Source organism: Plecotus auritus (assembly GCF_963455305.1).
Source record: "Plecotus auritus genome assembly, chromosome: 4".
NCBI classification, from domain to species: Eukaryota; Metazoa; Chordata; class Mammalia; order Chiroptera; family Vespertilionidae; genus Plecotus; species Plecotus auritus.
In genome coordinates this window covers 167,736,122-167,752,838 of record NC_137775.1, presented here as the reverse complement: position 1 = coordinate 167,752,838, position 16,717 = coordinate 167,736,122, and the positions used below count along the sequence as shown (strand labels likewise).

General features: G+C 41.9%; 1 protein-coding gene across 1 annotated transcript in view; it reads left to right on the top strand.

Annotated features, from left to right (window-relative positions):
• COL28A1 (collagen type XXVIII alpha 1 chain) overlaps positions 1 to 15,282 on the top strand; it is a gene marked incomplete at both ends in the record, with an annotated part of 145,870 nt that extends 130,588 nt beyond the window's left edge. The window contains 3 exons of the mRNA XM_080664115.1: positions 509 to 666; positions 10,907 to 11,108; positions 15,110 to 15,282. Coding sequence (XP_080520241.1) covers positions 509 to 666; positions 10,907 to 11,108; positions 15,110 to 15,282 — 533 coding nt within the window. The remainder of the gene's footprint in view (positions 1 to 508; positions 667 to 10,906; positions 11,109 to 15,109) is intronic.
• Positions 15,283 to 16,717: the final 1,435 nt, after the last annotated feature.

The window sequence follows — 16,717 nt, the reverse complement described above, 5'->3', positions numbered from 1 at the left end:
TTGTCTGATATATTCAATATCACTGGGCTGTTAATATGTTAGAATGACCAGAAGTATTTCACATTTCAGAGACAAGTTCTATTTTAATAATTGAGGAGCTTTATCATCTAAACCCAAGGGGTTAGTAATGTGTTCCAGCCAGAGATGGATCTATTTGGGGGCTGGCTGGCCTTTTGCTATCCTTAACCACCCATTAAACTTAGGAAGGGTGAGACTTGCCCCTTCCGTAAAATAGTTCATAGTTAACTGATGCCTTTGATAAGCAAGCATTTAAGTCATTCCTTTGCTTATTTGGCCCTCCCTCATGTATTATTACATTTAATTAAATTATTTTAGATGGCCTCTCATAGATGATGTAAAAATGTTTTAAAACTTAGTTCACCTAGCAATTGACTTCACGTGATGGGAAAGTCTGTTTATTTTAAGGAGAATGCAGGTCTCTTTAAACAGGGTTTGAGTAATGTTCCGTTGCTCCTAAGATGTCTGTTTTCTACTTCTCTTTTAAAAGATACCCTGAAGCAAAGACTGTTCAAAAAACATTGTGAGGATTTTGATTCCTACCTCATTCAAGTTTTGGGTTCATCGCCACTTCAACCCGGGTTTGGGATATCAGGGGAAGAACTCAGTGTTTCCACTCCAGAGCCCCAGAAAGAAATGTCTGAGTCAGTAAGTAACTGTCCTGCTTAATTTGTGAGCTTCACATTGTGTTTTCTGTCTGACATCAAAGAACATCTTGCTTTGCACTGCCAAGAATCAGCTGAGGTGTGTGTATTTTCCAGTCCTTGGCCCTAAATATTAGCTCTTTGTCTCCAAATTTCTAGTTCTGAAATAGCTCTGGGGCTTGTGAGCATGAATATGAGATTTCTAAATATCTCTATATTTTATAATTATTTATTAAATGTTGCAAATAATATTTTTATATTAGACCCCTGCCACCACCAAAGCCATAACAGGCACTAGAACAGATGAATACTATACGATTTGAATCACCTACTTGCCATGCTTTGCAGATCCTTTCATACCAGGTCACAACTCTTTGTCTGTCTGTGTATCCACTGCCCATTTTGAACCCTCTCAGGTTTCTTCAAAGTGTACAATATTCAACCTGCCACTATGCCCCAATCCAGGCCACATTCTTAGCTCACTTAGCTTCCACTTCTTGTGGTCAGAGCAGGGACTGCGAGGGAGGCTATGCAGGCATATGGTGAAAGGTGGATGCTCTGTTTCATAGCAACAGAAAGAACTACCTCCCGGATGTATTGAGACAAATGTGACTGTCATGGCTAGCTTCTGAGCACTAACCTCAGCCAATCAGGTTATGAGCAATTATTAGGTTCTTTTAGGCCCAAACTGGAGAGCCTCCCATAGTTACTGGCCAGTGGAGGTTGTAGTCTCTTCCCCACCAAGTCACAACAAAGCAGACCCTGACTCATTTTTACTGCACAAGTGGACATCCTCTAGCAAGCAGGCACATGGCTGCCATGACCCTGTTCTGTAAGCTCGATGAAGTCCCTATCCTGCCCTTTTATGAAGGCTTCGTGGACATGGGAGACTCATTACGAGCAAGTGCAACAATATTCTAGCATCAGGATTCAGCTGTCTAGTTGGACTAAGGCCTTGAGAAAACCTCCAGATCAGTAGGTGGACCCAGGACCATTCAGGAATCAGGCCTCAGAAGCCATTCCTATGGGGACAGAGTCTAGGACTCACGAGATTTTTATACTCTGTTCAGAAAAGGGGCGAGAAGGCTCTAGCATAATTCTATTTGATTAAATACTAACCATCTCTGAGATGGGTAATTGCATTTAGGGCAACAGACTGCCCCTGGATCGTTGACTGAAATGAACACATACATTCTTACCACCTGGTTTATATCAGGGGTCAGCAAACTCTGTAAAAGGCAATATAGTAAATCTTTTTAGTTTTGCAGGCCATTTGATCTCTGTTGCAATTACTCAACTCTGTCTTTGAAGTGCAAAAGCATCATAGCTAGTACTTAATGAATAAATATGGCTGTGTTTGGATAAAGCTTATTTCCAAAACAGATGAAGTCTCTGATTTGGCCCCAGGGGTTGCTGACCCTGGTCTTTACTGAACATTATAAAGTAAATTCCAAACATTAATAATGTACACAGTCTATGACTTTGTCCTCCCCTAGTCAATCCACGTGCCTTTCTAAAACCTTCCTAAAAAGAGCCTGCTCAGGTTTCATCCAGCAAGTGGTGCTTAAACTGAGCTCGCCTTGTGATTAATGAATTCCAGTAGCATGTATTTATCACCTACTGCTGTAGCTGGTGGTGATTCTTAAGACACACTTCCTGGCTGGCAGGTGTGACTCAGTTGGTTGGAGCTTCGTCCTATATACCAAAAGGTGGTGGGTTTGATTCCTGGTCAGAGCACATACCCAGGTTGTGGGTTTGATCCCAGGTCGGAATGCATGCGAGAGGCATATGATCAATGTCTCTCTCTCTCTCTCTCTCTCTCTCTCTCTCTCTCTCTCTCTCTCTCAAATGAAAGAAAGAAGGAAGGAAAGAAGGAAGGAAGGAGGGAGGGAGGGAGGGAGGGAGGGAGGGAGGGAAGAAGGAAGGGAGGGAGGGAGGGAGGAAGACACAGTTCTTGCCTAAGATAAATCCAGGGTCTATCAGTGAATGGATTACATATAGAAGGTATTAAGAACTTTAGCAGAGCTGTGGATGAACCGCAAGAGATGGAACAATTAATTTCAGGGCAGAGTAATGGAGGGCTCTATAGAGGAGGTGGCATTGATCTGAGTTTTAAGAATACGCAGGAGTTTTTCAATGTAGAAGGCTACCTCCAGCAGAAGAAACATGTAGGCAAAGGGGGATACCAAAGGGCAGGGTATTCAATAAATTAGTACAAGTCTAACTGGAGCCTAAAGTGTGTGTGGCAGAATGGTGAGAGTTAAATCTGAATAAATAGAGGACTAATTATAAATGGCTTTATCTGTTAAGCTAAGGAGTTTAAACTGAAGCCACAGGCCAGGCAGCCAGGAGAAAGCAGAGAAGTTTTTAAAGCAAGGGTCATAAAATCATATTTGGTTCACAGGAGGAGTAACCCTGATTGCAGTGTGAAAGATAAATAGGAAGAGGCAGGAGAAACGGAGACTGAAATATGAGTCCAGGTGAGAGATAATGAGAGCAGTGGGAATGAAAGAAGGCATGGATTGAAAAGCCATTTCTGGGGTAGAATGAATAGGACTTAGTGATTGTGTGGACTGGAGGTTAGGCACAGAGAGTGATTTGGGGATGACAGTTGGATTTTGAGCTCGGAGATGGGATGAAATGAAACACCATCCCCTGAGATGGAGAATACAGGGGACACGATGGGGTTTTTCGAAGGAAAATAATGAGCTTAGTTTGCACCAGGTAAAGTAGAGGTGCCTGAGGGAAATCCAAGGCAGTTATAACACAGAATGAAGCACAGCAAGACCCTATGCCTCATATCATGACTCATGTAGTCTGATGGCCCGAGAGACAAGTGATGTTAATGGATTGTGACAGTAGAATCATTCTAGTAGCTGGGAAGGGAATGGCATACGAAGAGTACATCCAAAATAGTTTGGATTTTTAACACCTAGAGCTGCACAGAAGAAAACTCAGCATCATCTAGGTCACTCTAGCATGCCTGTGACTGAGATAATGGGAACTCACAATGAATGTGGGTTTCTTAGATAGCCCACTTTCACCCAGACTCTTTGCAGAAACACCAAGGCAAGACTGTGGGATTCCTATGCAGAGTGATTCCACGGCACACCAGTGATGAAATGACCAGCTAGTATAGGAAGAGACCCTCTGGGAGCTCCTGCCCCATGTGGAGTGGGGAGCTGTGATTCTCCACTTCCCTCTGATATTGTCCTGAGATATATAGTTCAATGCTAGCCTTAAGTCTAGGGTGCAGGCTCTGCATCTTCATGGAGGAAATGTATATTCTGCATCAATGTAAATTATAGAAAACTAGCACAGCAGGCTGACTTTGCTGGCTGTCCCACCCTCTCTTTGTCCTTCCTTGCTTTTAGTGAGACCCTATCCCTGGTCCCCACCCCTTTTTCTCCCCTCCTGTCACGATCACACAAGCTGCTCAGAGATCTCCATCTCAGTTTTCACTCCTGCTGTTTCTCCCATCTCTTACTCGCCTTTCCCCACAACTCTCCCTCATCAGTACTCACTTTGAGATCCGTCTAAAGGTCACTCTGATAGTTAGACTCCACTGGCAGTTTTTCAAGAGCTGGAGCCCTAACTGGTTTGGCTCATTGGATAGTGTGTCAGCCTGTGGACTGAAGGGTCCTGGGTTCAATTCCAGTCAAGGGCACATGCCCGGGTTGCGGGCTCGATTCCTGGTGGGGGGACATGCAGGAAGCAGCCATCCATGAGTCTCTCATCATTGATATTTCTACCTCTCTCCCTTCCTCTCTGACATCAAAAAAAAAAAAAAAGAGCTGGAGCCCTGAGCAAGTTCTGACTTGATATTGGAATTAGATGTGGTCTTTAATCCTAAAACCCGACCCTGGGCTCTGTCCTCAACTCTGATGGCTCAGCTTCTAGTCCCTACTGCGCTCTGAGGCCCATTCCCTTCTCTTCCTAGACAGGGCCTTGCTTCACTGTGGTGCTCAGTCCTGCTAATATTTCTCACTTCTGCCCTAAAGTAAATTCCCTAACGCTCTCAAAGTTCACATGTTCCTCTTTCTACTATCCTATCTCTTTTTATAATAAAATTATTCTATAGGCCTGTCTCTGCGCGCTCTCTCTCTCTCTCTCTCTCTCTCTCTCTCTCTCTCTCTCTCTCACACACACACACACACACACACACACACACACACACACACACACATTCTCCTTCCCTCTCACTCTGGCTCTCACTTTCAACTTCTTTTGTAAAAGTATATTATTAGAACAGTAAAAAGCGTATACTGGCCAATGCTGCTTCCTCCGATATGGCACTGAAACTCTGCTGAAAAGCCACCACCATTCTCCTAATTGTCAAATCCTATTGCCATCTTCTAACTTCTTTCCTCTTTCACATGTAACACCATGCCACTCATTTCTTTGATTTTGAGGGTTCTCTCTCTCCTTATTCTCCTCTCACCCTTCTGAGCATTCTCTCTTAATTGCTTTTGGGGTTTCTGTTTCTTTACCTCTTAAATACTTAACCCTCAATTCTTCTGAGGTCTGTCCTTAGCCTGCCTCTCTTCTTGTTCCACATTCTCTTTCTCAGTTCCAAAACTAACAACTCTCAAATCTGCTCCCCAATCCAGACCCTTCTCCTGGGCCCCAGAGCGACATTTATGATGGTCTCTGCACACGTTAGTCCCCCTGGCATTCAACATGGACCATGTTCGCCATGCTGCTCCTTCACATTTCCTTCCCAGGGCTATGGTCCCACCAACCAGGCAGGCACCTGACAAGGAAACCGTCTCACCACTTCTTGTCTCTACTAATAATATGGCCTCAAAACACTGATCCCATCTCGCTTTTCTATATCTTCTCCAGTTTATCCATTACTTGTTGACAGTATAATTTTATTTTTTAGTCTTATAAAAATAACATCATTGAATTATTTTTCTTCTATATAATTCCACTTGTGCTGAATTTTCTTTAAAATCTCTAATAACATGGCATATATTTTAACAGTAGATTAGGAAAAATAACATAATAGTTCAGTACATCTATATTTTTCTCCTAATGTTGTAGGTTGTTCAATCATACTATACTCACTACTAGATGAAGTAGCCTGTTCAAAAGACGACTGGAGTTTTCCTGTCTCCATTGACAGGAAAATTGATTTCCTGAAATTAGACTTACTTATTTATAAATGACCTTGACTAGGCATATATACAGATATATTATAATTTATTTTTATAAAATTCAATTAACACTCATTGTGGTGATGAAAAAAACTTCAATTCTTTTGGATAAAATCCTGCTTAATGACTAATTTTTAGCATTACTACATAAAGTTGTGTAAGCATCCTATATTGCTAATAATAGACTTATTACCCTTAGAATATAAGATGCTTTTCTGTCCCTGGAGGAGAGAAAAAAAATATTACAAACTGACCTAGGAGGAATATCCCACCCCTGAAAATCAGGAAATGTGGTATTCTCAATGCTGAAGCTAAATACTTATTTTCTTGGCTCAAAAATTTATATTTTTTCTATTTTAATATTTCAGAGATTGGGATGCATCTAGTTAGTGTGTTATGGTCTTCTTTTTAAATACTTAAAAATGATAGTGTATCTCACAGTGACCAACAAATTAAAAATGAAATCTGATATCCGCCTGAAACTGGGTGAATCACCAATTTCTTAAGGGTTCTGTTTCCTCATTTGTAAAATAAGGGATTGTTACCAGAATATTCTTCCTTTAGTAAAATTATGTTATTAGAACAGTAAAAAGCATATACTGGCCAATGCCAGAAACATTTACTGGGCATTATATTAATGCATGTGAGGGTTTAAACAGAATGAAATCCTGCAGTTTACCCTCTAGGGAAGCTGCAGATGATGGGGGAGATGCAGCCCAAACTAAAGGTGTTCTTGCCAGTCCTCCACAACCTTAAATTCAAATAAAAAGCATTCAATTTAAGTAGTACTTGAGAGCTGAGAGTCCTGGCAAAAAAAGTTATCACCTGGGAAGAGTCAATCAAGGTCAGAAGCTGGAGAAGCCACGCACCTTGAAGGCGCTGGCAGCTGAGCAGCTGGCAAGCACAGACAGAATCCCCACAGCCACCCGGGAGGAACATGGACCTGCACTGCTGGGAAAAGCTAAGCCTGAACACATGGGCTAAGGCAGATGATCATTTGCATTCATCCAGAGAAGACATGAGCTCAGAGTTGAAGAGCTTGTCTGTGATAAATGCAAAATTCTGTGTAATGAATTATGAGAGAAATGTTTGGAAATCAGAGACCAGATGGCCTTTTGGAATTGTTAGTAATCCTGCTTTAGGGCATACATTCATGTTCCTAGGATGCTGCCCCAAATCTGTTTTCCTCCCCTTAAAGATCTGCCCTAACACCGAAAGGGACTGACCATAACACATCTGCTTGTGCAGATGCACGGAGCAGCCCTGGACTCCAGGTGTTGGCCCCTCACGCGCCCCTACGCTCCTCCTCTGTGTCTTCTTACTGCGCTGACACCATTTGTCTTCTCCGAGGCAAGCCGGTGTGGTGGGAGCAGAAACGTGTGGAGCTGCTGGTAGGCTTTGTTTTTAGGTTTAAGGTTTATAAAAAGAACAGAGAACACAGATAACAAACATCTGAGTTCCCACCACCAACATGTAACCATTGTTTCCATCTAATCACTCATTCTTGCTGCAAATAAAGTTAAAGTCCTTGCTTGATTTAAGAGTCTCTTTCTCCTCCTCTCTCCAGGGGAACCACTACCACCAATTTGGTGTGTATTTTAACAGTAAAGTTTGGGGCTGTTTAAATTCCACTTTTAGAACTGGAAGTTATGTTAGGGTCTAAGCTTTTCTGATTTTCAAATGATGATTTTCAAGCCTAGAAGAATTAAATAATCCAAAGTGCCCATCCCCCCTTTTCTTTCCTCTCCCTCTCCCATTCTGAATTTATCCAGCAGCCACTATTTGCTCATCTATGCTATGAAAACTTTTAAAAAAATAAAAGAAGAAAAGGAAGGTAGGAAAAAGGAAAATAAACATGGCATGGTTTAATTTCTCTTAGCAGGAAAGTGATATTTACACATGTGAAACAGGAAATGACGCAACAGCATAGGATTAAAGGTTAACGTCCATATGATCAGGGCCAAGAATGGAACACTAGAAGGTACAGTGCACCGTCTGGAAGAGGACCGTTAGTACTGACTGGGTTCTTGGGACAGGTTCTGCAGGTGGGGTCCATGGTGGGAGGGTTCACTTTGATACTGATGCAGAATGACGAAGAGGAAGGGATGAAAGAAAGGTCACAGCAAGATGTGCTGGGAATAGTGGAAGACAAGCTTATAAAATTATCCAAGTGTGGGGGACACAGATTGTGGCAGTGCCATGTATCAGCTAGACAATTTTTTACCTATAAATCGGTAATTATCTCTTTTTTCAACCATAATATCTAATAAATGGTGATAGCTCAAGAAAAGACACTCAGCAGTGGGAGGGCAAGTTGGTAAAACTTTTTTGAAGAGGACCTTATCTCAGAAGCTCAAATGTAAGTGTTCTTAAAACAGCAATCAGCAATGTGCTTTCTAGTAGAAAAAGAACAAATTAAATGTTTTTAAAAGGCCATTATAATTACACTAGAGGCCCGGTGCATGAAATTCATGCACGGGAGTGTGTGTCCCTCAGCCCAGCCTGCACCCTCTCCAATCTGGGACCCCTCGAGGGATGTCTGACTGCCCATTTAGGCCCAATCCCACCGGGATCGGGCTTAAACAGGCAGTCGGACATCCCTCCCACAATCCAGGACTACTGGCTCCCAACTGTTCGCCTGCCTGCCTCCCTGATTGCCCCTAACCGCTTCTGCCTGCCAGCCTGATCACCCCCTAACCACTCCCCTGCCAGCCTGATTGATGCCTAACTGCTCCCCTGCCAGCCTGTTTTCCCCTAACTGCCCTCCCCTGAAGGCCTGGTCACCCCTAACTGCCCTCCCCTGCAGGCCTGGTCCCTCCCAACTGCCCTCCCCTGCTGGCCATCTTGTGGTGGCCATCTTGTGTCCACATGGGGGCAGGATCTTTGACCAATGGGGGCAGCCATCTTGTGTGTTGGAGTGATGGTCAATCTGCATATTACTCTTTTATTAGATAGGATAGAGGCCTGGTGCATGGGTGCGGGCCAGCTGGTTTGCCCTGAAGGGTGTCCCGGATCAGGGTGGGGGTTCCCTTGGGGTGTGGGGAGGCCTGGGCAAGGGGCCTGTGGTGGTTTGCAGGCCGGCCATGTTCCCTGGTGACCCAAGTGGAGGCCCTGGTATCTGGGGTTTATTTATCTTCTACAATTGAAACTTTGTAGCCTGGAGCGGAGCCAAGCCTTCTGCTTGCTCCGTGGAGGCAGCCATTTCTAATGGGATTTACGTATCTTCTATAATTGAAGCTTTGTAGCCTTAAGCGAGGCCTGGGCTGGCCAGGGTGTGTGGAAAGCTTGGCTTCCTCCTTCGCTGGGGGCAACCCTAGCCTCCTGCTCTTTCCAGCCCCGTGGCTGCCGCCATTTCTGTTTGGGTTTATGTATCTTCTATCATTGAAACTTTGTAGCCTTGAGTGGAGGCCTAGGCCAGCAAGGGCAGGTGGAAAGCTTGGCTTCCTCCATTGCCGGGGAAACCCAAGCCTCCCTCCTGCTCTCTGTGGCCGTAGCCATCTTGGTTGGGTTTATTTGCATATTCGCTCCTGATTGGCTTGTGGGCGTGGCTTGTGGGCGTGGCTTGTGGGTGTAGCAGAGTGATGGCTACTTTGCATATTATTCTTTTATTAGATAGGATATATTTTGTATTTAAAATGTTATATTGTCGTAGTAAAACATATGAAACCAGGATATATTAAAATTTAAAAAACACAGAAAACCAAACACACAGTATATTTTTTTGTTTAAAAAATATATATGCACATAGGAAAAAGACTGGGGAAAAATACACCTGCATATCAACAACCATTATTTCTGGGAGGCGGAATCACTCGTGATTTCTCTTCCCTTCTTGTTGTTTGTTCAGATTTTCTAAAATCCCTTCCAAGAATATGTTTGCTTTTGTAATAAGGAAGAAAATTATAAAATGGCAAACCATAACAAGTATGTTTTTGTTGCAATAATTTGAAGCTCACAGAGCCAAAATATCTAATTATCCTCATTTATAAATTAATTTCACTGGTTCTAAGAACCTGAGATGTGATGTTTTGGTGGTCATAGTCCCAAGTGGTGATAGGATTGAGAAAGAAAACACACACCCCTAAAAGTGTAAGGAGTAAAGAATAACTTAGGGGGCCGTAAGGCTTGACTATGGTAATGATTTAAAGGCTGAGTTCATTCCTTTAAGAAAACCATGCTGCCCCATGCACTTCTTCAAAGGAATATTCTTGCCTGACAGATAGCGTATCTGAAGTGTAGCCTCATGTCCAGTGACATTTTTATGTTTGATAAACTGCTCCTCAGGCAACTTTCTCTTTTTTTCCTTGTGTGTGTGTGTGTGTGTGTGTGTGTGTGTGCGCGCGCGCGCATGCACGCACGCTTAAAATGAAATATGTGCAAACAAACAAAAACCCAACAGTATTTCTTTCCTGAAACAGGTATGTCTCAGATTTTGCCACTAGCTTACCAATAATTTGGGGGCAGTTCCTTACTCATTTGGAGCTTTAGATTCCCCTCTAGACAATGTAGTACTGAGAAAATGTTGCTCTAACCTTAAAATTCTCTAGCTCTATGATTATAACAAAAGTTCTCATTCAAATTGTCATATGTACACACAAGATCAATCTGAAAGAAACAGGAATACCTAGTGAACCAGTTTTACCTCCATTTGTACCAAAAGTTGTACAAAAGTTTGGGGCTAGTGAAAATCCACTACTGTGTTTGACTTGAGTGCCTATTTCATAGGACCTATGACTAGATCAATCCCAATGGAAATATCTGCTTTGATTTACCTGGTAGTACTTAAATCATTGTAAATATATGTATACACCAATAACAGAACTGACTAGTGTTTCCCCCATTGTGTGTGTGTGTGTGTGTGTGTGTGTATACACCAATACAAAGTGGTAGGAAAAATCCATAATGTAAGTATTCAGGGATGCATGACATAGAAGAGGGGCTCATCTCCTGGGCTTCATTGAAATAATTAATATTGGAGAGTTGGGGAGAAGCAGCATGCTGAACTTTTCCTTAAATATTCCCAAAAGCAAACTCACTTTTTTGACTTAATATCAACAGAAACAAAAATGTGAACTTCTTGTGTAGGTCAGTATCCCCGGAGCCCAGGACAAAGAGAATGAGCCTCCAGAGCCTACCTGGGCTGACAGCCTGGCCACCACACCTTCATCTGAGGCTGCCACCATCCAGGGGCCATTGCGCAGCCCCTCTGAGGATGGGACCGTGGGTCTGGAAACTAGAACTCCAAGCCCCAGTTTGAACTTACAGTGGGGAAAGCTGGTGCACAAAGGTAAGAGATACCTGCCAATCAGCGGCTGCATCTACAATGTGAAGAAGACCTGGAGAAGATGGTCTCTAACATCTCATTTAGAGAGAATGTATTTTGTTTATAAACAGGGGGAACAGAAGATAATTTCATTTTATTATATATAGAATTAGAAAACTGGCTGGCTGTAGAACAAATTTGTCAAAAAATATTTAAAGCTCTTTAGTGTTTATTATTATTTCTTATTTATTTTATTTTGTTTTTGTTAATGCTCACCCAAGGATATGTTTTCCATTGATTTTTAGAGAGTAGAAGGGAGGGAGGAAGTGGGGGAGAGAAAGAGAGAAAGAAACATCAACGTGAGAGACACATGGCTTGGTTGCCTCCTGCATACACTCTGATTGGGGCTGGGGATTGAACCTGCAACCCAGGTATGTGTCCTTGACCAGGAATCAAACCTGCATGCGACCCTTTGGTGTACGGGCCAATGCTCTAACCATTGAGCAATACATACCAGGGCTGTTATTATTTTTAATTTGAATACTTTTACAGAGGGTTGTACTCTTTTGTTTGCCATAATCCCTACCATTCCCTATTATCTTACACATGGCCTTCACACATACAGACATTTGAGTTTTGAACCTTAGATTGTAGAAGAAAGAAAAAAAGCTAGAATCTAGATTCATCAACATAGGTTCTAAGAAGCAAAGATTGGAAACCAAGATGGTGGCATAGGTAAACACCTGAAATTGCTGCCTCGCACAACCACTTCAAAACTACAACTAAAAGACAAAACGGACATCATCCAGAACCACAGGAAGGCTGGCTGAGTGGAAATTCTACAACTAGAAGGAGAGAGAAAAGTACACTGAGACTCAGAGGAGGTGTGGAAGTAAAGTGTAGAGGTACGGAGATGCTCGTGCAGAGAGGGCTGGCAACTGAGTATGGGGCTGGCTTTTTCAATCTGGAGGGAGACACAAACTCCTAACTGCTCTGAACTCCAGTTCCGGGTGAGACTCTGGGGACTCAGACTCATACGGGGAGAAACTGGACTGTCTGGCATCAGGCAGAACTCGAGGGCGGCTTTCTCTCAGAGGTGCTTGCAGTGATTACAGTGGGACACTGAGACCCAGTGGCCTCTTAGGGCAGGGCTGACGGGAAGCCATTGCTATTTGCTCCACCCTGAGACCCCACCTCACCCAAGCTATGAGCAGAGGTTTTTGCATATGAAGGCCTGGTCCTTTAAAATCTAAAATTACCTAACAAACTGCAGCTGAGTCAGAGAGACCCAGAACATCCAAAAGAAGGCCCAAGGCCCCACAGCAGCTTGTATTGCTTCACAGCTGGACCTCATCTGGGCACCTCCAAACCCCAAACAAAGAAGAGGAATCTGCAGATCTCTCCATAGCTCCTGCTGGGTGGCCTCAGGCAGAGGCTAAATTAACACCTCCTTAGAGATCCAAGAGCCAGTGTACCCAGTGGTCAGAGTGGGACCATCCAGATTACAACTCCTCAGATCCATAAGGGACACACTCAGGGGCAGACTCAGTGAGCACCAAAGCCCCACTGAAGCAAGACTTGCCTCATAAGGGTGTCTCTAGCACAGAAATTCTCCCATTGTAGACACAGCTGATCCTCACAGCCAATTGGCCTGGAGGTCAATTCCTCCCAGTGATACCAACAACAATCAAGGCTTAACTACAACAGGATTGTGCACACAGCCCACAAAGGGGTGCACCAAGAGTGTCCACCTCAGGTAACTGGGGAGGCTGAGGCACTGGGCCCTATAGGACACCTAGCACACAAAGCTACTCTACCAACTCAGGGAAGCAGCAAAAATGCAGAGACAAAGAAACAGATCACAAATGAAAGAAATGGAGGAAAGCAAACTACTGGATATAGAGTTCAAAACCACGGTTATAAGGTTTTTCAAGAATTTTCTAGAAACTGCCAATAAATTTAGTGAGACCCTTGAGGATATGAAAAAGGACCAACTAGAAATCAAGCATACACTGACTGAAATAAAGAATAATATACAGAGATCCAACAGCAGACTAGAGGATCGCAAGAATCAAGTTAAAGATTTGAAATACAAAGAAGCAAAAAACACTCAACCAGAAAAGCAAAAAGAAAAAAAGAATCCAAAAACATGAAGATAGGAGCCTCTGGGACAACTTCAAACATACCAATATCCAATTTATGGGGGTGCCAGAAGAAGAGAGAGAGCAAGATATTGAAAACCTATTTGAAGAAATAATGACAGAAAACTTCTTCCACCTGGTCAAAGAAATAGACTTACAAATCCAGGAAGCACAGAGAACCCCAAACAAGAGGAATCCAAAGAGGACCACACGAAGACACATCATAATTAAAATGCCAAGAGCAAAAGACAAAGAGAGAATATTAAAAGCAGCAAAAGAAAAACAGTTAGTTACCTACAAGGGAGTACCCATACGACTGTCAGCTGATTTCTCAACAGAAACTATGCAGGCCAGAAGGGAGTGGCAAGAAATATTCAAAGTGATGAATAGCAAGAACCTACAACCAAGATTACCCAGCAAAGCTATCATTCAGAATTGAAGGTCAGATAAAGAGCTTCACAGATAAGAAAAAGCTAAAGGAGTTCATCACTGCCAAACCAGTATTATATGAAATGCTGAAAGGTATTCTTTAAGAAGAGGAAGAAGAAGAAAAAGGCAAAGATAAAAATTATGAACAACAAATACATATCTATCAACAAGTAAATCTAAAAATCAAGTGAATAAAATATCCGATGAACAGAATAAACTGGTGAATATAATAGAATCAGGGACATAGAAAGGGAGTGGACTGACAATCCTTGGGGGGAAAGGGGTGTGGGGGTGCAGGAAGAGACTGTACAAAAATCGTATACCTATGGATGAGGACAGAGGGTGGGGGGTAAGGGCAGAGGGTGGGATGGGAACCGGGTGGAAGGGAGCTATGGGGGGAAAAAGAGGAACAACTATAATAATCTGTACAATAAAGATTTATTTTTTAAAAAAGAAGCAAAGATTGCCTTGAAAAGAAGTTAACACAATATTATTTATTGCTTTTAAGAGCAAAAGTGGTAAAAATTCACTGTTCCTTTCCAATTGGTTCAGAGCGTTCATTTTGTTTTAGAAAGTAAATGACTTGATACATACTCCAAGTCTAGGGAAATGATTATGGGAGATGGGTAGAGGGCTGGCTTTGATATTGATAAATGAAGCTTATGACATATAAACCATTTCACAGAAAACAGACAGCAAATACTTCTTTGGTCTTTTTGGCCTTGGAATCACTTCCTTGGTTAGGAAATATGAATCATGGCACTAAGGCGTACCATGACATAAAAAGGGATTTAACAAAGAATTTATGGTTGTAGTTTTGCTTTTTGACAGTGGACATGTTTTTGAAATTTATTTATAAACTGACATAAAAGGTCATGTTTTTATTATACTGCAAGTGCTTCTCTTTATAAAAGAAAATTGTGGCATAAAGAGAGCCTTTTGTTCTACTTTTTTTGTAACTTAAAGGAGTCTTTTTTTTTTTTTTTTTTTTTTTGGTAGCACAATGACACAAGATTGCAGTGGTACTTTCTATGAACAAACTGGAAGGGAATGAGTATAGAAAGCCAAAGTCATCTTCATTCCAAATATTAATTTGACTTTAAATCAATTCCAAAGTAAATTAGGAAGTCCTATTTTTCTCCTGTCAACTAATCCTCACAAGAATATTGTGCTTTCAGGGAAATATGAATTTTTAATGGGATTTCAGGCATATTAAAAAAAATGTATGTTTTCAAATGGACGAATATCTAATGGTGGAGTTTGGGTGGTGGAGGAAGAGTTTTGGGTGGTGGAGGAAATGTTTTGGGTTTCAGGGAACCCTTCTTTAACTTAGAACCATATTTTCTGAGTTGGTGTGTTAGTGTGCATGGACAATCAAGTTTATGAAGCTTTTCTTTTTTATCTTTTCAGTGAAAGAAAAGCCTATAATAACACATTGTCCTTTTTTCAACCTAGACCCTAGGTGTTTAGAAGACCTAAAGCCTGGAAACTGTGTTGAATATGTGGTTCGATGGTATTATGACCAACAGGTCAACTCTTGTGCCCGCTTTTGGTTCAGTGGCTGTAATGGCTCAGGAAATAGATTCAACAGTGAAAAGGAATGTCAAGAAATCTGCATTCAAGGATGAGCAAGTAGGTCAACCTGTAATGACTCAAATCTACATCTCTATCAAACAAGTCTAGAAAGAACCCCTATAATTTCAACATGTTCACCCAATATGAATAAAGCACCATGTTTGATTGTACACTAAGTATTTGCAGTATATAAACATAATTGAATCCTTGCAACCACACTAGGATGTAGGTGTTATTAACCATGTTTATAGATAAAGAAGCTGAAGCTCTGACTTTAGTAATTTGTCAATAGTCACCCATCTAACAAATGGCAGGCTGAGGGTTTGGCTTAGAGCTGTGCAAACTCAATACATAGGCCTTAGTTCCTACTTCACAACCTGCAATGTGATTCTGATTCCTCTTGCTTCCTATTCAATGTATTATGTCAGATTAAACTCCTTCCCCAGCCAAGTCCCCTATTCCTCCCTGGCCCCCTGGTTCCCTCTACCCACTTTAGTCCCCCAAACCTCTCACAGCCCTGACAGTAGCAAAAAGATAGGTAGGTGGTAGGGAAGGACTAGAGTTTGGGAATCAGAAGTGATGGGAGTAGGTAGGAAGGGATGAGATCAGAAAGATATCCTGCTTGAAGGAAACCTAGAAGATGGAATGGTTCTGAGATGAGAGGTACTGGGATAGGAACTGGAGTGGTATAGTTAGATTTTTGCCTCACTTGCTCTGAAATTAAGAAACCAATCTGGAATAAAATGATTTAATGCAAATGGATTAACAACTGTCACTCCGCACTCTCCAACATATTTGGTAACAAAACTTTATTGTGTGTTTAAACTATATATTGAAAATAAAAAGTGTAATTTAAACGAAGGAACTTTTCTCACCCTTCCTTTAAAATATGTAAATGTGACTTTCAACTTTAGGGGGATGGGAAAAGAAAGCACTTGACATCCAAGAACTACTTAAAGCCCACATCCTCTCTCTCTCTCTTTTTTTTTTTTATTGTTTAAAGTATTACATGTCTCCTTTTTTCCCCTGATTACCGCCCCCCCGCAGTGTCTGTGTCCCCACCGCCCCAGTGACTGTGTCCATTGATCATGCTAATATGCATCCACATCCTCTCTTGAGCATCTCTCTATTGTAAAGATAGATCTTAGGCTGAAAAATGAGCCGCCAAATTGAAATATGACCCAACAGAGTAATAGAGAATTGGCTCTGTCATTTTATAATAATTTTTCGACATCCAGTCTAGGAAGATCAGTTCTGAGCTAAGCTCAGACAGCACTTGTATATATATCATCTCACAGCACCCTTTCTTCTTCTTCCAGGCCTGTGACCCTCATTCAAGGTCAGTGGTACAAAAAAAGCATTCAAGGAAGAAGATGCTGAAGAACAGCCATCTTAGAAAAACTAATTTTGGGTAGTTTGATAAAATTTTTGATGTAATATTTAATACTACAAAAGAATACATGCAATATACTTGTGAGTAAAAATGTG